The sequence below is a fragment of the Prionailurus bengalensis genome, chromosome D1 (genome assembly GCF_016509475.1).
Source record: "Prionailurus bengalensis isolate Pbe53 chromosome D1, Fcat_Pben_1.1_paternal_pri, whole genome shotgun sequence".
Classification (NCBI taxonomy): Eukaryota; Metazoa; Chordata; class Mammalia; order Carnivora; family Felidae; genus Prionailurus; species Prionailurus bengalensis.
In genome coordinates, this window is record NC_057346.1 from 75,985,156 (window position 1) to 76,012,897 (window position 27,742).

At 45.9% G+C, this 27,742-nt stretch overlaps 1 protein-coding gene across 24 annotated transcripts in view; it reads left to right on the forward strand.

The window, feature by feature from the left end:
* The window catches only part of NAV2 (neuron navigator 2), a 739,922-nt gene that overhangs the window by 518,675 nt on the left and 193,505 nt on the right, over positions 1 to 27,742 (forward strand). For all 24 annotated transcript variants that reach the window (XR_006297427.1, XM_043580801.1, XM_043580796.1 and 21 more), the window contains one exon: positions 8,033 to 8,199. Coding sequence is in view for 23 of the 24 variants with exons in the window: in XM_043580801.1 (XP_043436736.1) it covers positions 8,033 to 8,199 (167 nt within the window). In the remaining variant the exon portion in view is untranslated. The remainder of the gene's footprint in view (positions 1 to 8,032; positions 8,200 to 27,742) is intronic.

Sequence of the window (27,742 nt, forward strand, 5' to 3'; positions counted from 1 at the left end):
CCCTGCTCTGGCCTGGCCCTGATCCCACGTCATCTGCACCTCCTTTATGTGTGTTGTGCTTTTTATCGTTGCTGTTATTGCTAAAATTACTAATGCGGGTTTGGTTTCTCTTGAGTTCTAAAGCACCCAAAGCATGAATCCAATTGGTCGGAGGAGACAAAGCAGCAAGGTGGCTGTGTCTCCTTTTCATTTCCGGATGCTCTTTGTACCTTGGAGAGGTTGCCTCAGTTACCTAAAAATAAAAGTTAGTCTTGCTCACTAACTAATTCTCCTGACACAGAGTTTGACATTTACTGCATATTGTAAGGACCGATTCCAGGGTATGGAAAATGCCAGTCACATCTTTGGGATCTACTCTTCTTTTAAAGGCAGCAAGAGCTGACATTTATTGAATGCTTGTTATGCATCAGTTTGAATGCCTTATCTTATTTAATCCTCACTTTAGTTTTCATGTGGCCACTCGTTATCCCCCATTTTACAGATAAGAAAACTAAAGTCTAGGAAGTTAGTTAAGTTACTCAAGATGATACAGAAAGTGGAAAAGCCAGGATTTGAGCCCAGTTGACCTAACTCCAGAACCCTCACTTTAACCACTGTGTTTACACTCTTTCTCTCTCCCTCCCTCTTGAATTCTGGTATTTATGGGGTTGTCAAGGCTGCTTTTAAAAAATCTTACGTTTCAGCTGTTACTCTTGGCCTTTTGCCTCACTTTGCCCTTTGTAGCATCCTAATAGAACCTGATGCTGGTTCATTATTTTCATTGAATTCTCATTTAAAGCTAAAAGGATATCCACACTACACTTTTTTTTTTTTTCAATGTTTATATTTGAGAGAGACAGAGTGCAAGTGGGGGAGGGACAGGGAGAGAGGGAGACACAGAATCCTAAGCAGGCTCCAGGCTCCGAGCTGTCGGCACAGAGCCTGACGCGGGGCTCGGACCCACAGACCACAAGATCGTGACCTGAGCTGAAGTTGGACGCTCAACCGACTGAGCCACCAGGCGCCCCCACGCCACACTACATTTCTATCTGTATTCGTGTAACAAATACATTCTGAATGTCTGCTTGCTGCCCCACTCTGTCAAGTTCTCAGTGCCTTTTTCTACCCAGAGTTTACTTTTTCTTTTCTAAAAAGTTATACATAGGGAAACCCAACTCAGGATCTGCCTGGCTGTTGGGGAGAAGCCACGGGGCCATTGCTTCTCTGTAGAACAAGTCCATATGTTACCCAGACTTGGTTCTGGGAGACAAGAGGGAACCGACATTTGTCAGTGCTTTTCATAATCATGTGCCTTTGTCAGTTTGGGCTGCTACAACAAATCACCATAAACTGGCTGACTTAAGCTGTTTCCCTTATAGTTCTGGAGGCTAGCAAGTCCAAGATCAGGGTGCCCGCACAGTCAGATTGTAATGAGGGCCCTGTTCCTGGTTTCTAGATGGCCATGTTCTTGCTGTGTCCTCACACCGAGAGCAGAGAGAGAGGAAGAAAGCCCTCTCCATTCTCTTCTTACAAGGCACCGAGCCCATCATGAGGTCTTCAGCCGCATGAAGTCCCTCCCATAAGCCCCATTTCCAGATACCATCACGTGGGGATTAGGGTGAGGACACCTGAATTTGGCCAGGGTGGGGCTGGAGGACTTAAACGTGCAGTTCATGACTCCATGCTAGAGAGTGCCTGCTTTCCCTGAAAAATCACGCCAGGCCTCCCTCAGACACCCCCTGCACTGGCAAACTGGGTTCCCAGTTTTTGAGCGTCAACCTAAATAGAGACGTAAACTGAGGTGAGCTCAAATTACCAAACTCAAATCGAGTTTATTTGGGAATAGCAGAGGAATTGCAGTTTGGGAAATGCAGCCATAGCAAGAAACAGGTGAGTCTGTTGAGGGTTCGGGGTGTGCTGTATTGATGGGCCAGGAGTGCAGGAAGGGGAGATCTAGCCAGAGTCCAAGTGGTAAGTTCATTGGCTTGAGGATAGAGAGGGATTCTAGGCAGATATTCATTGGTCAGGAGATAGGTTTCTGTCTTCTGTGAGTCAGGCGTTTATGGGAAATGCGATTTTCAGTTTTTAAACTTGGGTCTTCTGAGGGCACCTGTGTGGGATTCTCCAGTTCCTATTCTCCAGTTCCATTGCAAATTGAAATCCTTTCACAGATAAAAGGAAAGGAAGTTAAGTGAGCCTGGAGGGAACCTGAAGTCTGGTGTTTGTTCCCACGATGTACTCAGTTCTAGAAGATAAGCAGGAGCTGGCTGGGAAAATATTTAATTGGAAGCACATGCCCATCCCGAGTGTGAGTGGTTATCAGTCCCAGATGATGGAAGGAGGCAGTGGGAAGAGCGGAAGAACCGAAGGAAGAGGCTGTGTCTGCCCCTGACCCCAGGGTGTGCTGGGCACAGGGTTTCCAAGTTGACTGAAAGCCAAGGTCTGGCTTTCTTTCAGGGTCACATCCCTCACCTAGAGTTTCTTTTGGATGCATCTTTGTCTCTGATGAGGCCAGTGAAAGGATGTTCTTTCATTATTTGCCTAATACTCCTCCTTGCCTTCCCTAACCCCCCTCCATTTCCCATCCCCAGCCTTGAGCACAATTCTGATAAGCGTTTTAGCTAATCCGGGCATCACCAAACGTAGCTGTAAAATTAGTTGTCAAAAGAAACCACCTTACCCCTGCTGGCTAAGCAAGACCACTCTCCCAGAGCTTTGGAAATAGAGTTCAAGTGCAAACTTTGAACACCTGCCAGAGTCAAACACCTTGGATAAGTACCAGGGATATTGAACAGGGTAGGAAGCCTCTCCATTGAATCTGGATGCTTATAGAGGGAATCCATACAGGGATGAAGGATTTTCATGAATTTCTGCCTTCGACTACAATTATCGTCCTTTGGCAACCCTGGTGAGCCCTGGGTTTGCAGGTGTGTTCTATCTGTGGAGGTAGAGAGGTACGTGGCTGGGAGTGCAGCTAGTCAAACCTAGTGAAAGCCCATCTTCATCACTTACCACGTATCCTGGGCAAATTCTTTATTCTCCAGGAGCCTGTGTTTGCTTACCAGCAAAACGGGGTAGTGCTGCCTCACTCATGATACATGGGTTAAATGAAGTCATTTCCAGCCCTTTGATATCTGGTCTATACACCATAACTAGCAGATACAGTGAGGTTGGTGTTTGGGGTTGATCTGGGCCAGGGAGGGCCACCAGACCACCCGTCTCCAGCAAAACCCCACAGAGCTGATCACATGACCATCTCGTGGAGAGGAAGCAGTGGGACTGATACTTCTGTCCTCTTTGTCCAGCTGCTGAAAAGCAGAGGCCATGGAGATGAGAGATTCAACATTTAATAACCTCCTCTGGCAGAAAGCATCTCCCATCACAATGCCTGCCACCTGAGGTCCCAAGCATGTGCACACAAGCTGCTATTCCCCCTGGGAGGGCCATCTTCTCCCGGCCTTTGAAGTGGTTTTGCAGGGGAAAAACGGCTTTCCTCCCATCAGCACACACAGCGCGTGGAGCCGGGATGTACTCCGAGGTCATGTGCCGAGAATGACAATTTACCACCCTGCCTGCTTGGCTCTGCACATGTTGGAGAAATTGACCACGGCTTCAATAGCAGCAGGATTTCTCTTCTGCCTCTTTTTTATGCCACTTCCCTTAAACTTATTCTTTTGATACGACATGTGTATGTTTCAAAGAACCCATCTGTGTCCTCTGTCATTTCGTAACTACGTTTGGAACAGGGAATGGTCTTGAGAAGTGGAGTTGTGCTTGCACAGGAGCCTTGGAACTCTTCTGTCACCATAAATGATACAGGTTGACTTGATGTGCTCCCCTCTCCCTGCTTTTCTTCACTGAGGCAGGTACCTTGGGCAGCGTCTGTTTTACCCATGGCTGTTCCACATGAGCGAGACCCACCTCTTCTGCAAAGGATCCTAAAGTACAGACAGCAGCTGTTTCCAGGCTGGGACTTGATAGAAGTTCCTGTGATGCATCAGGATGTTAACAGTTATGAACTGGAGAACGTGAGCTGGAGAGCCTGAGGTCTGCGTTACTGTGAACTAGAAGATACTGCTCCCAGCCTCCCTAGCTTATGACTCATTTGCTGGAGAGCAGGAAAAAGTCCAGATTCATGCTGCAACATACAAGGGCCTCTCTATTCTGGCCCTGCCCGCTTCTCCAGCCTCCTTTCCTCCCAGCCTGTCCCCCACTCCTCAGCACACACCAGACCCTCCTTCCTCTGCACTTTTTTTTATAGGCTTCCCTCTGCCGGAGATCTCTGCCTCTCTCCATGACTCCGTACCTTCTTGTTCTCCACTCACATTTCCATTCCACATGCCACCTTGCTCTGGGGTCACGTCTATCTGGAGCCTTCCCTGACCATCCCACCAACCTCCAAGATTATCATTTTCCTTCTTTGAATTACTTCCGACCTTGGCATATTCTTTTATCAATACATGGGTAATTTAGATGTTTTCTAGGATCAGTCAGCCTTACCTTAAGATCTAGATGAGATCGGACTAGAACCCTGTCTTTGTTTGGACTGCCACAGTGAAATACCACAGACTCAGTGGCTGATACACAACAGAAATTTGTCACTCACATTTCTAGAAGCTGGAAGTCCAAGATCAGGATGCCAGCCTTGCCAGGTTCTGGTGAGTGCTGACTTCCAGGTTGCAGACTGCTGACTTCTCACTCCATCCCTACCTGGGGCCAGCCAGCATTCTGGACTGTCTTTTATAAGGTCATTAATTTCATTCATGAGGGCTCTGTGTAATGACCTGATCACCTCCCAAAGCCCCCCACGTCCTAACACCACCACACTAGACATTAGGATTTCAACATCTGAATGTGAAGGGGGGCATAAACATTCACACCGTGGAAAACTCTTCTTCAACCTGCAGAAAGTCATGCCCCAGTGATTGCTCATGTACCTTAGGTCCTCAAGGTCAGCATTGTCTTTGAAGTGAAACATTTGAAATCCTATACTTATAATTCAGCCTGAATCAATTTGGTAGATTGACTCACAATCAAAGAATATTTTGGTTCCCTCATGGGTGGATCCAAAGAAGCCTTTTTTCTTACTTCCTACCCACCACACATTCATGGCCTTTGTGTCTCAGGCAGACTTTGTTGAAAATTTCAGAGGGATGGAGGAGGCTTGCTTTGGAGCAAGCAACTACTCAAGCCCATTCACAACTTGCATTGTAAAGCATTGTGTTGTCATAGACACCCACTGAAACTTGGAAGAAATTACTTGGTCTCCACCCCGTCTTCCCATTTGGTCAAGTTCAGGTTGCTGAGCTGACTACAGTGTAAAAGTGATGGGGGTAGAAGATGACATGAGTTGGCTTGAACTTTGTGGTGGCCCTTGCTAAGTATGTGCCAACCATTCTTTTCCTTGTCAGCTGCCCTCAAAGCCTTCAAGAAGTCCTTCTTGAAGTCCTAGAAAACTTGGTTCAACCCTGTAGCCGCTTGATGGCTATGCCACTCTCATCCAAGGTGTACCTCTAGGTCCTGACCCAGTGAAGGGAATCTGATGATGACGACCCAGGAGAGGCCAGAACTAGCTTATTGATCCAAGACCAGGAATGTTTCACTGTGGGGAATGGGGCCTACAGATGGCTCGGAGATGCCCTAAGTAGAAGGTCTTAGTCATAGATCTTCCTCTTCTGGAATGTTCCTCCATGGAGCAGTTCCTCTTCTGGAATGTTTCTTAGGGAAATAAGTACCATCTGCCAAAGCCTGGCTTACCTCTTTGAAAATGTAGATCTCTGTCTTGTGTGTGTTGATTTTTATCTGCTTTCTTCTGATACTTTCATCTGGATCCATCAATTTCCTTCATTATTTTGTCTGATTCTTTTTTGTACCAAAGCGTGTTTCCTTTATGACAATGCCCAACTCATTTATAAGTTTATGCTCAACAGAGAGGATGAGAAGGGGAAACTAACATGAATTGAATACTCACAACAGGCCCGACATTAAGCCTCATTTCAAACGAACAACTATCCCATTGGATAGTTTATTATTATTCCAAAGTTATCTGATCTGGAACATGAATCTTGGAGAAATTACAAGACTGGTCCAGTGTTCTATGTGTGGAAAAAGTCCTTATTTTAGGACTTATTTTAGGACCAGATTGCCTACCCAATTCAAGGTTGTACCCATCCCATCCTGTGCTTTGATCAATCTTGTTTCCATAGAGGCCCTGGAGAGCTCTGAGTTGGGGCAGTGGGAGCTCTGCAGCAACTCCACAAGGAAGCCTGTTTTCCCTTCTTGTTGCTTTTTGCTTACCTACTTCTTGCAAATTCCCTACTGAAGTAGAATGCTGTGGCCTGTTACCCTGTACCACATAATACTATTGCCGTGACATCATCTTGAAAGAAGTCTATAATTCTTTCCCAGGCCTGTCTGTGGGCATTAAGGCTCTGCAGACTATAGCTGGGTTAAAGGAGTCCAGCCCAGAGGACCCCATGTCTGTATCTGCAGAAGCTCTGCCATTGGCTCTGAGTACTCAGCTAACACTGACCTGGAGGGCTCTCGGGATGCCATTTGTATTAAAGGCAGAACCAAGAGGTACCAAAATCCCCTTGCTGGGCCTCCTTGTTCAGTTGTGCTGGCCACATCTGGTACCCAAATATAGATGCTGGCTTTATACCCCACTCTTTGCCTGTCTATGTGGGGTGAATCTTTTCTCCAAAACAAGATGGGGTAAAAGGGGCAAATCGTCCTAGTGCAGTGGAAAGTGCACTTCCCTCTGCCTCTTGTTAGGGGAGAGAACTCAGCCCCTTCCTTGCCTCCTAGCTCCCCGTCAGGGAATTGGGCCACCTTCTTAACTGTATAAATTTTACAGTCTTCTCTCACCAGCTCATGTTCTCTGTTTATTCTACAACCATCTTTCTTGCTCAGCCAGCAAGAAAAAAGTTTAAAGTGATCGCCGGCCTATATCTAAAATGCTTCCAGACTGCAGACTTCTTTGGCGCTTACAGATTTGCAATGGGGAGAGAAAGTTGAAAGCTTTATGGGTTGAAAATTCAGACTTCTCACTAGATCTTTTGCTAGTCAGTGGAGGTTCCAGTGGCTTTTAAACAGCTAAGTGGGTTTTAGCTGAAAGATACAACTAAAGATTTCATTATTTGTTTCTCTTTCCGTTTTTAACGATTAGAAACAGCCTGCTTAGTACTCTGACCCAAAATTCTGAGGGAGTCTTACCCTTAACTCTTTGGGGAGGAGGCCGTAAGATCTGTAGACATATTACAAAAATGTCCACTAACTTTATTTCCCAAACCACTCTAAATGAGATACTTTACTTAAGAGAAGGTATATGTTTGTCCTTAGGTTAATAGATTCCTGCTTATTCTACAGAAAGAACATATGATTTTTTTTCTGTCTGCTGTGCAGAGAAGCTGGGCTTCAGCCTCTAAATAATACCTACAGGGACATGTTGTCAGGTGTTGAGGGAGAATGTATGTCTGAACACATGTTTTCATCCAGGCCGTAAGTTTTCTCGTTGCAGTTGTATTGGGTCCTGAGTGCTAACGGTTCTCTATTATAAATTACGTCATTTTCTTGATACTGCAACCCTGGATTATGATATTATGATTAATATGGATTATGGCCATATTAATACCTACTAGAAGAGATGCGCGCAGAAGGTAAAAAAGTTTAAAGTCTTAATAGGCCCTTATGTTCCACACTTGATAGAATTAGAGTTGACATGGTTTGGCCCTATTGAAAAATAAATTACTCATTCAAGAGAAAAAGGAAGATAAAGTTCGTATTTTTTAATCAGCAAACATATTCATTTACTTTTCCTTCAGAATTTCTCTTTGCTCAAAGGAAAACTCATGTTTTGCTGTTGGACTTTGCTGGGGTCATTGGTAGCCTAGATGTTTGTGGTAGTTCCATTGAATTTTTTGACTGGCAAATCTCCACAGACCCAATGTCTTGAATGGTTTCCTCTACCTCCTGCATGGTTGCAGTTCCTTCTTCTGAGACACTGCTGTTCTCCTGAGACTGAATCCATTTTCCTGTTGCTTTTGCATTTTAGGCTTCCAGGTCCTACTGCAAGGGTATCCACTGCAGGCAGTGAAGCCAAAACACGTGGAGGGTCAGCCACTGCCAACAACCGACGCAGCCAGAGCTTTAACAACTATGACAAGTCCAAACCGGTCACCTCCCCACTTCCACCACCACCGCCAAGCAGCCACGAGAAAGGTAAGTCAACTTCTTGAGGGTCCTTTCTGGCATTTTCCTGTATACAGATCCGGTTCCTTTGGGTGAGTTTGCTAGGGTTGGGAACAAGGTTGCACATAGCATGGGCCATAGGACATACTTGGCTGGCAGGAACTTTGTTAGCAGAGGCGTTAATAAAGTGGTGGAAATAGGTTCATGGTTGCCAGAAGGAATTAGGAGTATTTGTTTAAGTAGGGGCCCGGAAGACACCTGGCTACAGAGAGAAGCAATATAGCATTTACAACTTGAAAGTAAACTGTCACAGAACGTGCTCTGTATGGTAGATGGTTTTCCAGAAATGCAAGGTTCTCAGAGTGTGCGTTTTGTGACCTGATAAGTTTTCTACCCGTTAAAAGTGATATGAGGGAAGTTAAGAACAAGGGAATTTTCACCCTTTGAAAAAGGCAGAAATGTGGGTTGTGTAAATGAATATCTTGGCTACATATGAGGAATATGCAACATTATTCTTAGTGTTCCGATGATGTAACTTTTACCAAAAGAGGATATGACTTTTTGCTCTACATAGCCCTGAGATCTTAGGATGGGGGAAGAGGTGAGTAGTTGTGTGGGGGGGCTATGGCACAGAAGATGGTGAAACAAACATTTGCTTGCTTCGGTCTGTATCTCGTGAGACCTTGGAGAAACTGAGCTTAGAAGATTGTACAGTCAGAAGCAGAGCCCTCCTTCATTCCTCCCAGGCTAAGTCGTCTAGACTTCTTGGTGGGGGTGATGTGCCCAGATCTCTTGGAAGCATTTTCTACGGTAGGAGTTGTCCTAGATGTGCCCCTCAACTCCCTCGAGACTCAGGAGAGCTGCCTCCCACTCTGAAAGTGTTCCAGGAGCCTGGGCAGCCCTCCCACTGTGAACGAGATCCGAGGCTCCTGGACCTACCCTCTAGCCCGGGATGGTTTCATTTAGTGGAGCTTGGTTTCTGCCCTACCCTCAGCTAGCATACTTGAGAAAATAGGAAGGGAGGTTTGGTATGGCTGACCTATATATGGCAGAAAGTTTTGCATCAGGGCATTGGAAACTCTGCAGCCAGCAGTGGGAGGTCTCAACCAGTCAAGTTCTTTGTGATCCAGCCCTTGGCTCCTGCCTTAAGAAAGTCATTTGTCGTCGTCTTCCCTCTTTCCACCCCCTTCCCCTCCCCTCCTTTTCTCCTCTTCAACCGTAGCCAAACATGTTCCTTTCAAAAGTATGGTCTTCTTAAAAGTGTGTTTAAGAGGCACCTGGGTGGCTCAGTTGGTTAAGTGTCAGACTCTTGATTTTGGCTCAGGTCATGATCCCAGGGTTGTGGGATCGAGCCCCACGTTGGGCTCTGCACTGAGTATGGAGCCTGCTAAAAATTCTGTTTCTCTCTCTGCCCCTTGTCTCCCCTCACATGCGTGCGTGTGCATGCTCGCTCGCTCTCTCTCTAAATAAAAAAATAAATAAAAATAAGTATCATCTGCCAGGGACTTTGATTTTCACTGTGTTACTTGGTCTTCACAAACATTCTGTGTGGTAAATATCATTAACCCAATTTTACAGGTAAAAGAACTGAGGCTAATTGGGATTTAGTAACTTGCCCTCTCTGGTAATTGAGCACTGGAATTCGGATCAAGGTTTGACTCCTGGGTTTGAACTCAAGCTCCGTCCTGTCTCCTGGGAGGATCGAGCGAGGTAGTAAGTGTGAGAATATCTTGTGAGTTGGGACTCACAAAATCCCCTAAGGATTCCCTCCCAGAATGATAAAAATAACTGACCGGGGCTCCAGGTGCATGGGAGAGTACATTTATGATCCCTCTCCTAGCCTGGAGAGCTTAGGTCAAGCAGGCTTCGGCAGACCCGGGTAGTTTTTATTCTAATACTTTCCCCAGCATCCTGAGGTAAAGGGACAGCACAATTGTACCTAAAGAGGCTTTTGTATTTCCTCCTCCTTTCTCACAGTCCCTGTGTCCTCTGTTGAATCTGACCTTGATGGCAGCCTATGAGGTAGCCAGCTCCATGCAGCATGGACCATGTGGTGGGAGAAGTGGCTCCCCCACCTGGCCATCGGGAGGCACAGCAGGTTTTCGGGTGCTCAGGGTAGCATCCCTCATCTTGACAGGTCCTGGAGAGGTGCACACTAGTGAGCAGATACGTTGTAGCTCAGTGTGGTGGGTGCTGTAGTTGAGGTATGGACTGCTTTCAGATGAGTTAAAGTCCACGATATAATCTCATGACCTATCCTTCTCGAAGCTGTCTTATGAGTCGGACAGGCCCTGATTGCATTGCATGCTGGCATTTTCTCTCAGGTAACCCATTTCGTAGGCTTGTACATGTGACCCATTGGACCAGGGATTCTTCTAGGAGTTGATCTGATCCCACCAGAAAGGGGAACAAGAAATTCACTACTCTTCCAACATATGACAAAAATATTTCAACACTTAGTGTTGATTTTTTAAAAGGATAAAAAGGAATAAAAGGAAATTATAACAGGCAGCTTTTCCAAAGCCCCGGAGCACTTAATCCTTTGTGAGGAAATAACTGAAAGATTCCTCCGAAAATCACGTCCAAAGAAGCGAAGCGAATGCCTTCCTGCCATCATCGCTGAATTTTGTTCTGGTCAACTGAGATGTGAAACAGAAGAAGAGTAATAGATCTAGAAAATACTTATGTTTCCAGTATTCAACTGAGCAATCAACTGAGATGTGAAACAGAAGAAGAATAGATATATAAAATACTTCACAGCGGGGAAAAAGTCTAGGGACACACACACACACACACACACACACACACTGTATTGGCTTAGTCCATGAGGTGACCAAGTGCACAGTTGGTGTGTAAATCCCAGGAATTTGTGAGGTTTGGAGGAAAGTCTACAAATCCTTAGCCTGTAGGAAAAGCTGCTAGTTGGGCAGTTTTCACTAGCGTGGTTAGGTTCCTCTTTGGCTTCCCCCACTCACTCCTGCAGGGGGCAGCAGTGAGGCACCTTGCCCGGCCCGAGGGATGCTGTGAGCAGGTTCCCCTGCGGATCTGTTGGGGGATGGCCTGGAATACGGTGGCTCCTCGCTTCCTCCCTTGGCCCTACGGCTCCAGACCAGAATCACAGCTTTTCAGGAAGAGGAAAGAGCTGTCATTTTCAACATTGGTGACATTATCTTTTCCTTCCATCCCCTCACTTACATCCTCTGGGTGGGTTAGCACTGCCAGAAATCAAATACATTTCTAAAGTATTTGGTCCATCCTATGAATTTGAAATATTTACTATTCCTAAACTAAAGTCTGTGCAAATGGAAGATGGTCTCTCCTGAATAATATGGTTTTCTTCATTTTAGAGAAAGTGTATGTTTATTATATTTTCGTGATAAAAATCGTCATGTAAAAAAATTTTAAACAGCATAAATTTATTGAAAGAGAACCCTGCATAACCCCTGCTCTCAGAATTAGCCCCTGTTTATCACTCATATTCTTCTGTATTTTCTTAATGCATATACTATCACATTTTGATAAATTTTTCCTACTGTTTAATATTTTCCAAGTACTGTTCTAAGGGCTTTGTAAATAATAATTTAATTGTTACAGGAACTCTGTACACAGACACTCTGACATACATTGTATATGACTTAAAATCTTGTAAATAAAATCAACCAATCATGGACAACCTTTTTATATTTTATTCTCTCTTTATAATAGTTGCATATGACTCCATCGCATAAATTCACCTTAATATTCCTAACTACTTTCATTTTGGTTGCTTCCAATTCTTTTTTTTTAATTTAAAAAAACTTTTTAATGTTTGTTTATTCTTAGAGCACGGGCAGGGGAGGCGCAGAGAGAGGGAGATACAGAATCAGAAGTAGGCTCCAGGCTCTGAGCTGTCAGCACAGAGCCCGATGCGGGGCTCGAACTCACAAACTGTGAGATCATGACCTGAGCTAAAGTTAGACGCTTAACCGGCTGAGCCACCCCTGATTCTTTGATATTATAAATAGTACTGAAATTAACATCCTCATGTCTTTTTTGCATGTGTATACCATTTCATTTAAGGGTATACACATTTTGCAGGTGTTTTAACATTGCCAGATTTTGCTTCCAAAAGGTTATACCTACGTCTGTGCCCATCAGCAACATGTGAGAGGTCAGTTTCCCTACGCACTTGTTTTCACTCTCTTGGACAAAAAATACTGCCTTTGAAATGAGGCGGGTTACAGTAAGCTGAAATAACAAGATCCTTTGCTAACAACTGGCCCTTTTAACTGCCGCCTTGCTATGAGTTATGACTAGTGACATGGACAGACTTTGGCATGTACAGAAAGCACTTGGGTTTGAGATCAAGCTGTCTGCCAACCAGTGTGGCCTCACTCAAGATGCTTAATTTCTCGGGGTGCCTGGGTGGCTCAATCGGTTGGGCATCCGACTTCCACTCAGGCCATGATCTCACCGTCTGTGGGTTCAAGCCCCTCATCGGGCTCTGTGCTGACAGCTCGGAGCCTGGAGCCTGATTCGGATTCTGTGTCTCCCTCTCTCTCTCTGACCCTCCCCGCCCGAGCTCTGTCTCTGTCTCAAAAATAAATAAACATTAAAAAAATTTTTTTTTAAAAATGCTTAATTTCTCTGGGCCTCGGTTTCCCCTTCTGTAAAGGGAGTCTGAGGTCATCCGTCCCTAAGCCACTGTGAGGTATGAATGCTTGTTTTCCCTGGCCCCTTGGCCTTGTCTAATGGGAGCCCTCTAAGTGCTTTCGCATAGGTTCCCTCCCCTGGTCTTCATCCTATGTCATTTTCTCCCTCTTGTTCACTCTCTGCTGTCATGAGTAGAAAAGAAGAGCCAGACAGGGGTGGAGACAGAGTTTTATAGCCTTCAGCACTATGTCTTGTCTGAGTAACACTGGAGCCATTGATTTAGAATCTCTGTAAACTTGTCACTTTATGGTTGGCAAAGTAAGTTATTTATCTGAGTTAATGATTGGGCGAGAGAACTGTGAAGAAGTTGCCCATGGCCTGCCATTAACCAGGATTCTGGCATAAAATTACAGGTTACATGGGATTAACTCAGTGGTCCACATCACACAGAAAAGCATACGGTTGGGTGTTCCCGTTTCAGGTTGTTTCTTTCATTTGTTCATCTTGTCACTGCTTATGTCCAGCCTTGGGCTTGTCATCATGACTGAGGGGACTGAGACACAGATTCAGAGTTTCCGGGGCTCACAACCCCAGGGGCGGGGGGGGGGGGTGCTCACAAGTCCTGTAAGAGAGATTCCTTCAAAGCCATGAGGAAAAAGAGGGGCTTAGTCAGGAAGGCTCCAGGAGGACTTCCGAGGAGTGATAGCATGTGCAGTGATTTCTAGCTCCAGATTTTCACGGAAAGAGAGCGGGAGGCTGGGAAGGAGTGACTCATCCCACTGTTTGGGTCCTGGTGTTAATCCAACAGGACATCTGCTGGGGTCACTGTGTTAATAAACTTTTGTCCTATGGAAGACCTGTAGAGGGAAATGTCTACAGGATCATTTCAGCGGTGGGGTGAGGCCTCCCTTGGCCATCAGGAGACCCCAGCAGTTGCAAGGCAGTCCTGGACCAGGGAGAGCTCGCATGCCTGTCCATGCTCCGTCCTCTCTGGTTGGGAATCAACCGTGAGGTCGCCTTGACCCTCTGAGCAGAAGCCTTAATTGTCTGAGGGCTTAAAAAAAAAAAAAGCCAGTTTAAAGATTTGAACTGAGGAGGTATCGCTGAATTTAAAGGAGTCTCAGGGGGGATCATCTGGAAATGGAATCAGTGAACTGTTAGATCAGCTGTTGAGGCTGGGCAAGCAGGATGAATTAAAAGTGACCAGCGAAAAGCGACCTCACACCTGGCACTGGGAGGAAAAAAAAGCCTAGCAAGTATTTGAGAAGCTGCGCCAGTCTCTTGGGCCAGAATATAGTTATCTTGGCCGGAGTTTGGGGGAAAGTAGGGGAAGGTTTAGAGCCTGCAAATGAACAGAGAAAGACTTTACACTGAAGCAGACAATTGAGTTTGAGCTCTGGCCTTCCAATACTTCCCAGAAGTGTGGCTTTTGGGGCAAGTGTAGTGCTCACCGGGGCATCTGCTCAGGATCCCCCTTAGGACCACCATGAACCCCACATGGCCCTGTCCTCCTCAGGATGTAGACAGGAATCACAGGTTGCTGGCAGGGAAAGTGTTTCTCTTCCATAGGCATGGTCCTGTACCAGGGGTTTGCTGCATAGCCACCCAGTTGCTGTCGCTGCCTCCTCCCACCTATGGGACCACTCAGGTGTGAGGCTACAAGACTCCCGCAGGGCAGGTGTGAGAGTCACTCTAGCATAAAGGCCACATGCTCCATGGGAGCCAATATCTCTCGTAAATACACAGTATGCCCAACTAACTTCTACGGTTCCTGCAAGGATGAGGTCTGATTAGTAGTCACAGTACTTAGAGAAACCTAAAATGATGGTGTCCCCCAAGAGGTGTTTATACTCCATTTATAGCTCTTCTCAGTCCAGATGTGGTTTAACTACCAAGGGTCATTTTTACCAGGAGCAGTGTTGCTTAGTAACATAGCTGGCATTCTATCTTTATCAAGTTTCCAGGGGAACAGAGTTACAAGGTAAACTGAAGGTTAAATTCTCATGCAGAAGGGGAAGAGATTTTGTCAATCCTTCTCCCACAGTAGGTCAGCTTACCTCTCAGAGATCCAGTTGATTTATCTGTGGAGTGGCATCAGTCTGCCCTAGCCCAAATGATGGTAGAAAGTCAGGTGTGAAGGATTCTCTTTTTTTGCATAGCACAATTCACGTTTTGTCTTTGTTGTCTCTACCAATTGCAGACATCTAGCTATCAAGTATTATGACTTCTTGTTTCCTGACAGCTGGAGCTTATTGACCTTGTGGGTTTCGTTGCATGGTGTGAAAAAATTGCTGAGCTCTGAGTGTTCGAAACGTGGTAGAGTCCATTCATTTGCTGTCTGTTAATGGTGCCCTTTCACAAGTAAGGCAGGTGGAGGTCAACCGCTCTTTGGCAAACGCAGGTTTCATTGTTTTAGTTTGTATTTCACACCAGTTTCCTTTTGTTCTAAACAAAGGATTGACATTGTCTAACTGAATAGATGAAAAGTCCTAAACACGTGGTACCAGTCTCCCAAATAACACCTTAAACAGTAATATTGTTCCACTCTGACACAGTGTATGTAAATTGCCCATATGCAAATCCAAGAAGGGACAGCGTGGTAGGTCTCTGTTAAGTCTAAAGGGCACAGCTCAAGTCCCATGATCCGGTGGGACAGTACACTCAAGACTCTGACGTGTTGTCTCTCAGGGTGTGATTAATGGATCGTGGACACCGGCATCCTTTGAGTAATTGCTAGAAACACAAATCCCGAGGCTTTGCAAACCTAGTCCTTCTAAGTCAGATTTCTGAATGAGCCTGGAAACCCACGTTTTCTACCCCTGATACTCTTACAGCAGTGAAGTTTGAGAACCCCTCTCCTAGGGAGGACTTCTGGGTCACCTTTGAAAGGGCATGCTGCCCTCCAGCTGCCCTTCCATTCCCAGCAGCCTCTTTGTAGCGTGTTGTTGTAGGGAATAGAGATAACGTAGTGAGACACCCGGACTAATGCCTGGTGTGCAGCAGGAGCCCAGTAAATGGGAAACCGTTCAAATTTGCATATACATTTTGCTGTACATATATTTAAACTTATTCTCAGTGCCCGTAACTTATGCTGGGTGAACTTACCTCCTTGTTTGGGTCTTCATACCTTCTTTTGGCTCCGTTCCAGTGCCTCACTAATCTGTAGTGGAATTCTTATTGTAATTAAAAAAAAAAAATCTTCAGTATTCCCTTGTGTCAGCTAAGCTAATAGAAAACAAAGGAAAAGGATTTTGATCCCATACTTAGCCTAGAAATATGAAAAAGGGAGCATCACTGTGGGGGTCTAGGTACGGTAGCAGAGGTAGTGTGCTGCAAAGAAGTGTTTTGAGGGGGGAAAGTCAGCCCACCCTTTCTCCGATTGGAGAATCATCTCCTGGTTCTTTCCCTACGTGGCGCTTGAAGAGCTTGATGTTACTTTACCAGGGCACTGCCCTATTCAGAGGGAAGGATGAACACTAGTAAAGCTTCCTAGCCAAACTCCATCCTAGCTGCTGTTCTTAGCTGGAGCATCAAATTAAAGTCAGACTTGAAGGTGAAAGAAATCGTTTCTGGTAGAGTCTCTCTGGCGACCTTTGGGAGCCATTTTCTTGATCTGTGTAATTCAGAAGGGCCTTCAGAGAAGGTGCATCAGTCCTTCTAATGTGGGAAATTAATAACCTTTAATGCTAAAGCCATCCTTTTTCACGGAGAAGACGACAGATATAACCATGTTTGCTTTCCTCTAAATATGGATGTGTTTCGAAGCCAACGTGTGAGCTTATGGCTCTCTGCTGTGTGTCCTGTTTCTAAAATACAATAAACCTGGCCCGTTGTAACAGGAAGAATGAGTAAAGGAGAGAGAAAAATAAATCATTTCAGGAGATGAAGTATCTGTTTGATTAGCTTGTGTCGGGAATGGAAGATGGCTCGTTGATGTGCTTCTGATCTTCAGATGATAAATCTCCGCATTTTTGCTTCCATCTGCTATGTGGCAAGCGTCACACAGACGTGAATTCAATTTAATTTCAAGGATCATTGGTAGGGGAAAGTATTTATGTTTCTCGGTGCTCTCATCGTCATTTTTATCCAGGTCTCATCTGCAGCCAGGGCCTTGCTGTCATTCCTTTAAATGTTCTTTTTAAATATTTAAGTATTTGACAAAGTTGATGAGCACGAGGAGATAAATACATTTTGGGATAAATGCGCTTAACTTTTCTCTGGGCGCAAGTGGCCCGTGTTCACGACACACAGAAGGAACACTGTACTGATCAAACGGACAAGAACAGAAGGCCGGTCAGAACGAGGGGAGAGCTCCTGAACAATAAACTCGGCAGCTGGCGTAGCAACTCGACAGGGAGTCGCTTGTGCATGTGTGCGTGGCTTCTCTCTGTGTTGAGGACTTCGCATTCTGGGGCTTAAATGAACCTCATGGATAAAATGCCCGTTTCTGCACCATAGCCTGCCTTCACAATTCTGCCAGTGTGTGTTTCGTTAGGATTCCAACACGTAGCACATACGCTAGGGAACCTGTCTTCCCCTGATGAGAATGACGAATGAGGGGGTCACCTGGAGAACATTTGTTTCCAAGACAGCGGTCCCCATGCAGCCATATCGTGGTAGGCGTGACGCACAGGCCATCTGCAGGCGTCGTGCCATGTTAGTGCTCATGCTGCAGAGTGGTTTATGCCAAGGCACTGTGGTCACAGTTTACGTGCTTAGTGTCCTAGGAGCTCCTGTCATGAATCTTTAGCTGCAGTCACGTTGATTCGTGCGGTGAGCAAGGCTGTCGGAACTTTGTGGATAGACACTAGCTGCTGCTGGAAATCCGCAACCTGGCCTGCTTGCCTTGTGAGAACAAAGGTAAATAAGGAAGGCCCCTCAACACCTAATGGTCTCTTTGCCGTTTTCAAAATGAGAGAAGCACGGCATTTTTATGAAATATGAAATGGAGGTGGGAATCGGTGACTTGTAATAACTCACCGTGGGTAAAGCAGTTTTACAAAAAAAGCTTGCCTCAGGGCAGTCCAGACACTGAGTCTCTGCTGCCCCCTACTGCCCAGGTTCTGTATCGTGTCTCCGGGTAGAGCCTTGGTGTCCTGCCTGGCGCTCTCAGGGCACTCTGGGAGGATAATGACTTGAGATTGTCTAGGTGTTTTCTTCCGGACAAGGCCTCCCCACAATTGCTTCCTCATTTGAGAGAACGCCTGCGAATGGAAGAAAAGCCACGTTCTGGACGCGACCAGGCTCATGCGGCACCGTCAGGAGCTGACAGTAGGCCCAAGCTAAACTCATCTTCGCAGGGCCGTCCGCCCCCTTCAGCAGCCACCAGCTGGTGGATTTAAGAATCCAATTTAGCCCTAAGAATAAGGATCTATGAAGGCACTGGTTGATTTTTGCTACAGGAAAAGTTCTGCTAGATGTGGCTTTATTTTTAATCATGCCGACCCGACTGTACAGTGTAGAGTACATGAGTCTCCCTTCTTTTATGCACTCATGTACTTGAAACTCAGTTCAGCACATTATTGGGTGCCCTCTAGATATCCAGCCTCATGCTAAATACTCAAAAGCGAAAAAGTCGATAATGTCATCTTTGCCCTCGTGGAACTTAGGGTCTGGTGGAAGAGACCAATATTAAACCACAAATAATCTCATGACATTTTGTGTCAACTGTTTTTTTTTCCCAAAGACTAATAACATACATTCCTCTCCACCAAGTCCTGTGTTAAGTGCTTTTAAGAAGAAGATAAGGTGCTAAGAGGGAGAATGAAGGAGAGATGAAGCCAATTCTGTGCGTTAGGTAGAGCCTCATTGGGGTGACACCCAGAGAAGTCTGCAGGGGTCTACTTTGCACAGAGCAGCCACTCTCATCCAGAGTTTAGAAATGAAGGATGTTTTAGTAAACAGTTTTGTGAAGAGAGGTCATTTTCCTTTTAGAAATGAAAGTCTAAGGGTGCCTGGGTGGCTCAGTCGGTTAAGCGTTTGTCTTCGGCTCAGGTCATGATCTTGCGATTCATGGGTTCGTGCCCCACGTTGGGCTCTGTGCTGACAGCTCAGAGCCTGGAGCCTGTTTCAGATTCTGTGTCTCCCTCTCTCTCTGCTCCTCCCCCACTCATGCTCTGTGTCTCTCTCAAAAAATAATAAAGAAACATAAAAACAATTTAAGGGGCACCTGGGTGGCTGGTGGGTCAAACATCTGACCCACAGGCTCAGGTCATGGTCTCAAATCTCATGGGTTTGAGCCCCATGTGGGGCTCTGTGCTAACATCTCAGATCCTGGAGCCTACTTCAGATTCTGTATCTCTCTCTCTCTCTCTGTGCCCCTCCCCTGTTTGTGCTCGCTTGCTCTTTCTCTCAAAAATACTAAAAAATAAAAATAAACAATAAAAAAATAAATTAAAGTCTGTATCTTGGGCCAGCTCTTTTTTCTCTCTCTGGTCACAGGAAAAGTAAAAAAATCACAGGGACTCAAACTTTTGGTGCAAAATTTCAAAAAGAACTTATTCACATTTTTCTTCTCACAGTTGAACAGAGGCTCATCATGGGAGTAGAGAGTTTCCTGACCTCATAGAAACAGAAACAGAGGCTAGATCGTCCCTCACCAACGTTACTAAAGGTGGGGTTTCCTGTATTAGCAAATGGACTGGGATAGATATTCTCTAAAATCCCTGGCCGATACAGGATTTGATTATCTTAGGCAAAGGGTAGAGTTGGTATGATTTTAGAGGTGATATGGTTCTGAAAAGGCCTAATAATGACACATATCCATCGTGGTTGATCAGCGTTCACAAAGGCTCGCCTTTGGGTTGGTTCCTTTGAAGGTATTCATTCCTTCCAAAACAACATTTTATTCTGGATGGTGCTGCTTCCATTCTGGGGTTCGTTTCTGTGCTGAACAAAAGAAGTTGCATTTTTTTTTAAATTTTTTTTCAACGTTTATTTATTTTTGGGACAGAGAGAGACAGAGCATGAACGGGGGAGGGGCAGAGAGAGAGGGAGACACAGAATCGGAAGCAGGCTCCAGGCTCCGAGCCATCAGCCCAGAGCCTGACGCGGGGCTCGAACTCATGGACCGCAAGATCGTGACCTGGCTGAAGTCGGACGCTTAACCGACTGCGCCACCCAGGCGCCCCGAAGTTGCATTTTATGTAGGCAATGACTTGTGTACAGTTTATGATGACTTCTTTCCCTCCATTCACACAGTTGGGAAAGATCTCTCCTGTAACTTCAGATAAGTTGTCTAGAACTCGCAAAGCTCGTACTGTGAGGCCATCAAAGAGGCCACAGGCCAGGATCTCTACCATGTAAAAGAAGTTGTGGCTACTGAGTGAGAAGTTGTTCAGGGGTGGTTTCGATCATTTAACACTTGGATTCATTCCCTTGTCCTCTTCCCAGAAGAGCCAGATACAAATATCTTCAGGGAGAGTTATTTAAATGTGTGTGTGTGTGTGTGTGTGTGTGTGTGTGTATGTGTGTGTGTGTATATATATAAATGTATATATGTATATATATAAATGTATATGTGTGTGTGTGTATATATATATTTAACACATATGCTGTAGGGGGCAGCATTCATTAAGGAAAGTCAGAGGATAGCCTGCCAGAAAGAGGAATTATTTAGGCCTTTTAAGGAAGAAACTGGGCCCCGTTTGTAAAGATTTCTATGCACCAGAGACACTCATACTGTCCTGTTGCTCATTTATGGACAAGGCTCTGGCCCTTCAGTAATAATATTCTTTAGGGCACCAGGATCACCTTGTCTCCTATGAAATTTATCTGATCTGGAGTCTATACCAGTGAGCACCTGTGCGGGAGAGTGGCTTTTCCACAAAGGATGTATATGCTAGGGTGCAGATTCTGACCCTGATGGCTGATGCCAAGCTTGTGTTCTTTTAGCCATGTTCCGAGCCTTTGCAGTCTCCAGCCCTCCAATGAGAAACAGGACTATTTGGGGCGCCCAGGTGACTCAGTTAAGCATCTGACTCTTGACTTCAGCTCAAGTCATGAGTTCGAGCCCTGCATTGGGCTCTGTGCCAACAGTGCAGAGCCTGCTTGGGAGTCTCTCTGTCCCTCTCTCTCTGCCCCTCCCCCACTCACACCATCTCCCGCTCTCTCTTTCTCAAAATAAACTTAAAAAAATTACAAAAAAAGAAAAAAGACATAGTGACTGTTTCCCATGGAACTGCTTCAATCCTGTTACTGCCCAGCAAATCATAAATATTAGTGAAACTTGTGGAGGCTAACCTTTTTCTGGATCCTCCCGTCCTGAGAAAGTTGGTGAAGCAAGTTGTGACTTGTTGGTTGACCCCTATCTCCCCAGGCCCTAAAAAGTAGGGCTTCGAATAATAGCCATGTATATGCCAGCCTACAGGTTGATGGGACGGCTCTGCTGAGGCGTGCCAGGCTTGGCTGATCTCACTTGGACTCGCTCATGCATCTGGGGTCGTCTGGGCGTCCACTGGATGCTGGCTAATCTGTACTGCCCTCATCAGAGATGCTCCCCTTTCTCCCCCTGGTCTTTGCTCCTCCAACGGGCCAGTCCAGGCTGTCCTCGTGGTGGATGAGTTCCAAAACGGGCTAAGAGCACAGCCCTGTGAGGCCTAAACCCCGGAAAGGAATGGAACATTGGTTCTCTTCTACAGCGCTCTGTTGGCCAGAGCAAGTCACATGACCTGGCCAGGTGCATGGGATTGGGAATCCTGCACCAATCGAGGGAGGAGCTGCGGAGCCCCACTGCAGAACGTCTGTGATACGGAGAGGGTGGAGACTTGGGCTATTTTTGCAGTCAGTCTACCACAGTAAATAAGCAGGACACAATGCATGTATATTATTGATGGATTGATTTCACTTGTCAGGGTAATAGACTGTTTTCATGGAATTCCATGAAAATGAGACTCCTGCTCTGAGCTCATAAAAGATAAGCTGGGGCGCCTGGGTGGCTCAGTCAGTTAAGCGTCGACTTCGGCTCAGGTCTTGATCTCGTGGTTCGTGGGTTTGAGCCCCGCATCGGGCTCTGTGCTGACAGCTCGGAGCCTGGAGCCTGGAGCCTGCTTTGGCATCTGTGTCCCTTTCTCTTGGCTCCTCCCCTGCTTGCGCTCTGTTTCTCTCTCAAACATAAATAATAACATTAAAAATTTTTAATAAAAGGCTAAGACACACGTCGTTTCCTGCAAGTATGGGGCTATATCGCTTTGCCAGCTCTCAGTGGGGTGAGTGGCTGAAGGATCCTTTTACTCCAGCCCCGCAGAAGGTCTCTGAATAGCAGACACAGCCCCCTTGCTGTCTGAAGCCCCCTCTGGCCACACCAGGAGCTGTCTGCGAGAGTAGCATCCTGCAGAACGGGACTGGCTCCGCGTCAGCCGTGTCAGGCCTCTGGAGTCCTTGGTCTTCAAATACCCATGCTGCTCTGCTTTTTCTTTGTTGTGCCAGCTGGTGCGAGTTGTGTGATGAAGGTGGTCTGAATGCCAGACTGGCGTTCAGGGCACCAGGGGTCTGTTCCCAGCGATCCCACTTGATGGCCACATGACTTGAACATCTCTGAACTTCCGGTTCCTCAGCTCTGAAAATGGAAGCAAGAGTAGCACCGACCTCATAGAGTTATGGTGAGGGTGACATGTGATGAAGCATAAGGAAAAAAACAACACTGAATTATGTATGTCGTGATTGTCAAACGCGTGAATTAATTCATGAGTGTATACAGTCTAAAATGACTACAATGGGCAAAGTAACCACGGCAGCTGGGCGCAGAACCCCTAGGAGCCAGCTCTCCACTCCCGGTATTTTGCTTCAGATCAGACGTCTAAAGTGCCCGTATTACAGCGTCTTAGCTACATCTGTCATGGATGAACTATTGTGAAGGATGTTTTTGAAAACCAAAAGGACCAAGAAACCCAGAGTGACCTTCAGTAAACAAAACAGCTTCTAACAATTGACCACTTGTCATAGCTCGGTTATCTTACAAATGTGTAACCTATTGATTCTTGAAATCCCCCACTGCACTCATCGGGGGAGGGGAGGTTCAGGATAAAAGTATTGATTTAGACAAGCGAACATATTGGAAGAAGCATTTGTTAGCCATTTGTATTTTTCATAATTTGGCTGCTAAAGTAGGAGAAAAGATACATCTTTCAACAGAGTTCTGAACAAAAGGATATTATTAAGCAAAAGGATATTAGCCAACTTAATTATACTCCTAAAACAACTTAAAAGGTCATGATTGATGGTATTTGCACAGTGTTTTGGAACAAAGGACCCTTTGACTAGTAAAGGAGTTTTTTCTTGAATGCGATTCTATTTTTCCTTTTGTTTGTCCATCATCCTTCAGTCTGCGTTCTCTGATCTTTTTTAATGCATCCAAACCTACCGCCCCACTCCTGGGGGCTGGCGACTGGAGCATCTTCGGACAATGAAAGGAAAGACGTTGTAGCTGAACTAAAGAACGGTCCAAGGAAAGGGGAGGGGCGCCCACCCTGAGCGTGGCGATTTCTGAGCTCCCTTCCGTCTGCACATTCCAAGACGCCATGGCTCTGGCCTCGGGGTGTTGGTCAGCCTTCGTGGTCATGTCTTGGCAAGCGAAGTAGCCACTGCTGGCCGGAAACTGACCAGGACTGTTCAGCCTCATTTTGGAGCCCCTCAGATCACCTTCTGGCATGAAACGCTTCAGAAACCATTAAACGGCCGAGGTCGAAGCTGGATTCCTTGAAGTGCTTCCAAAGGCTTTGGCATGTCTGCCTTTTGGATGAGCTTAACTAAACAGAGAACTTTTCAGGTCTGGTGTCTGGGTGGCGGGCGCTCCCCCTGGGCACTGGAAGTCACCCTGAGGTTGGGGGAGTAGGAAGGATGGGAAGAAAGAGAGGTTTGGCTCTTGGTGGCTCGCTGCTTATTCTTTGTCTTCTCCTTTAAGCCGTTCTTGCTGTCGCTATCCACCCGAGAAGGTAACTGCCCAACACCTGGAGGAACAGACATTTCCCAGAGACCGAGTCGAGTGTGTGGCTGAGCAACAGATGCCTCTGATTCCTTCAGGGTAGTGCCATCCAGTAGACCTTTCTTCAGCTCCACCTGGTGGTGCCCCCCATCGGTGCCGCTAGGCGAGTCAGCTGGCTACGTGGGGCTGTGACACCCTTGAAATGTGGCTGCTGAGAGGAGGAACTGACATTTGAATGTTTTCAATTTTAGTGAATTTAAATGGCCACACGTGGCTAGTGGCTCCGGTATTTGACAACATATCTCTGAATGAAGTCTATCATTTAGAAATGGCTTCCTCATCACTAAAGACCAAATACTGTTAGATTCCATTAAAATTTTTTTTTAATGTTCATTTTTGAGAGAGAGAGAGAGAGAGATTGCAAGCAGGGGGTGGGGGTGGGCACTGAGAGAGAGAGGGAGACAGAGAATCCAAAGCAGGCGCCAGGCTCTGAGCTGTCAGCACAGAGCCCGATGCGGGGCTCAAACCCACAGACCGCAAGATCATGACCTGAGCTGAAGTCAGATGCTTAACTAACGGAGCCACCCAGGCACCCTGTTAGATTCCATTTATATGAAAATGTGGAGAATAGGCAAATCTCTAGCAACAGATAGCAGTATTTGCCAGGGCTAGGGGTCAGGGTGGGCATGTAGAGAGAGGAGCTGTGGTGAATGACTGCTAATGGCTACAGAGTTTCTTTTTGCTATAATAAATTTTTTTTTTAACATTTATTTATTTTTGAGAGGTAGAGACAGAGCGTGCGTGGGGGAGGGTCGAGAGAGAGGGAGACACAGAACCTGAAGCAGGTTCCAGGCTCTAAGCTGTCAGCACAGAGCACAATGTAGGTCTCAAACCCATGAACCGTGAGATCATGACCTGAGCCGAAGTTGGACGCTTAACCGACTAAGCCACCCAGGCGCTCCTGTAACAAAATGTTTTAAAATTAGATTGTGGGGGTTGTGGCCTAGCTTCATGAATATACTAAAAAGTATGGAATCATACCCTTGGTGAATGTTATGGTGAGTTATATCTCAGTGAAGTGGTTTTTAAAAATAGTTTGCTTTCTTTTTTTTTTTTTAATTTTTGTGAAATTTATTTTGAGAGAGAGCAAAACAGTTTGCTTTCTTTTTTTAATTTTTTTTGAAGTTTATTTATTTGAGAGAGAGAGAGTGATGGTAATGGAGAGAGAGAGCTCACGCACGCGAGCACAGGGGAGGGGCAGAGAGTGAATCCCAGGCAGGCCCCGCACTGTTGGTGTGGAGCCCAACGTGAGGCTTGGACTCCCAAATCGTGAGATCATGACCTGAGCCGAAACCAAGAGTTGGATGCTTAAGCGACTGAGCCACTCAGGCGCCCCCAAAATAGTTTGCTTTCATGCCAGATCCAAGTAGATGTTCGGACCCTAGCTCTGCAGCTACCCAGTAGAGTGCGTGGTTAAGTACCTACCTTTCCCTGAGCTTCAGTTTCTCCTTGGTAAAATAAGGGTATTGCCTTTGCCTCAAGGGTAGCAAAGAAGAGAATTTCTGGTCCTCCCTTGTATCTTTATGACTTTAGTCCATTTCAGGTCCTGGGTACAGAGCATGCACCCTCTTTTTCTGGGAACCTAGTTCCAGAAGCTGCCTGGTTCCAGGAGAGCCCCAGGCACTAAACAGAGCTTTGAGCCAGTAGTATCCTCCCTGTTCCATCCATTCCCTCTGTTACTGCAGTATAGAGAGCCTTCGGTGCTGGTCTAGGAAGGTTAAGTAACAGCTAAGATAGTCATATTGTTTTGCCTTTGATCCAGATTAAAACAGATCGTAACTTTGAGTTGTCAATTGATCTAAAGGGCAGAAATGGCTTTCCATTCCCTTAGCAAGCAAAGATTCCTAGGGGACAAGGAGGAGATTCCTGGTTGTAAAACATCCTGCAGTTTTTCATGGTTTGTGGTTTGTAGAATTTCTGGGAAGGACATTCTTCAGGAGCATGTCTGAGCGGGTCTTCTTCTTCTCCCACTTCTCCTATGGGCTTTTGAGAACAAAGGCCTGCCAAAGCGTCACAAATCAGTGACTTCAGAGGAAGTAATTGTTACTGTTATCTTCCTCCTCCTCTTTGTTGCCATCATAAAGCCTATAGTCTGTCAACAAGCAGATGTTACAGATACCTGCCTTATAAGTAACTTTAGGGCCTGTATTTAATGTAGCTCAGGCAATGAACTGTAAACAGAAGGACTTGTAACAATGAAGTGATGATAATGGTACCTGATGGTTATTAGGTATTCCTGTATGCCTGGAGTTATTTTAGGTACTTTGCATGCTGGCCTCCTTTAATTTCTCATACTCGAGAGGGTGAGTAGTATCTTCTCCATTTTATGGATGCACAAACTGAGGCTCAGAGTTAAATAAGTTGCTAATATCAGGCAGCTGATAAGGCCGGAGCTGAGATCTGAACTAGGATCTACATGATTCCGAAGCTGGTATTTTGCTTTTAACCATCATACGATCAGACAAGCTGGCTTCGACTAAATTCACTAATCATCGAGCCCCATTTTTGTGTCAGGTGCTGTACAAATTTCTCAAGATGCAGCAATGACTGAAGCCAGCAAATGTCAGACAGGTGTTGAATTAATTACACAGAAGAGGAAAGAGTGTTCTAGAAAGAGGGAATCACATGCTCCAAAACTAGGAAGAGCAGGGCCTCATCAAGGAAATGAAAGTTAAGTGTGTGTGTGCCTGTCTGAAGCAGGCAAAATGACTTTTTCACTTCTACCCAGCAAATCAGGGCTCGATGGAGTTCTGTGAGGGCAGGGAGCATGCAATCATGTTCAGTAAAATCTTGTCGAAAGAATAGATGGTAGCCGAAATGGGATTAGAACCCAGGTTCCCTGAATCTGTTCTGCCCCGTCATATCACTCAGAGAACCCTTGGACAAATTCCAAACTGGCCTTGGACAGTGGATGTTTATAGTATTGTGTTTTATAATGAGTCCCAAATTTGGTCTTCATCCCCATTTCTGGCACAGAGCTCCTAGAATTCTTGGAATTTCCCAAGTGATGAGCACAATAAAGGTGTTTGTCTTTATGCTAATGAAGGGACTCCTACCACACCCAAGGATGGGGGCTGGTTGCCAGTGGAGGCAGCCAAGTGACTGAAGGACTGAAACTTTCAGTCCCACCCCCTGACCTCAGGAGAGGAAGGAGGGGCTAGTGATTGAGTTCACTCACCAGTGGCCAATGATTTCATCAATCATGCCTTAGTAATGAAGCCTCCATAAAAGCCCAGAAGGATGGGACTTGGATAGCTTCTAGATTGATGTACACGTGGAGATGTGGGGACAATGGTGTCACGGAAGCTCCATGCCCTTCCCCCTGCCTTTCCTTATGCACCTGTTGCATCTTGCTGTTCCTGAGTTATATCCTTATATAATGGTCTAGTAATCTAGTAAGTAAAATGTTTCTCTGAGTTCTCTGAGCTGCTTTGGCAAATTAATCAAACCCAAGGAGGGGTTTTGGGTACCTCCAATCTACAGCCAGTTGTTTAGAAGCACAGAGGCATTAACTTGTGCTTTCGACTGGTGTCTGAAGTGTCAGGGGTTAGGGGACAGTCTTGTGGGACTGAGCCCTTAACCTATGGGATCTCATGCAAACTCTGGGTAGACCGTGTCAGAACTGAGTTGAAATGTAGGACACCCAGTTGGCGTAAGAGAATTGCTTGGGAGTGTGGGGAAACCAACTACCCCTGCCCACCCCTCCCCCAAATCCTTGTAATGACCTAGTGTGTGCCTACACAGGCCGGTCATGGCAGAAACCAATTTTCACAGTGCTGGAGTGAGAAACCCCAGCCTGGAGATAGGGCTGCAACAGAGGTGGAGAAAAGAAACTTACGAAGTTCTGTCCAGAGGCTTCGTGGACCTGATGGGCTTACGGTAAAAAAAAAAAAAAAAAAAACGGACAGGACATCAGATCCAGTGACAGGCTTATCTGTGGACACAGGGAACCTGGCAGAG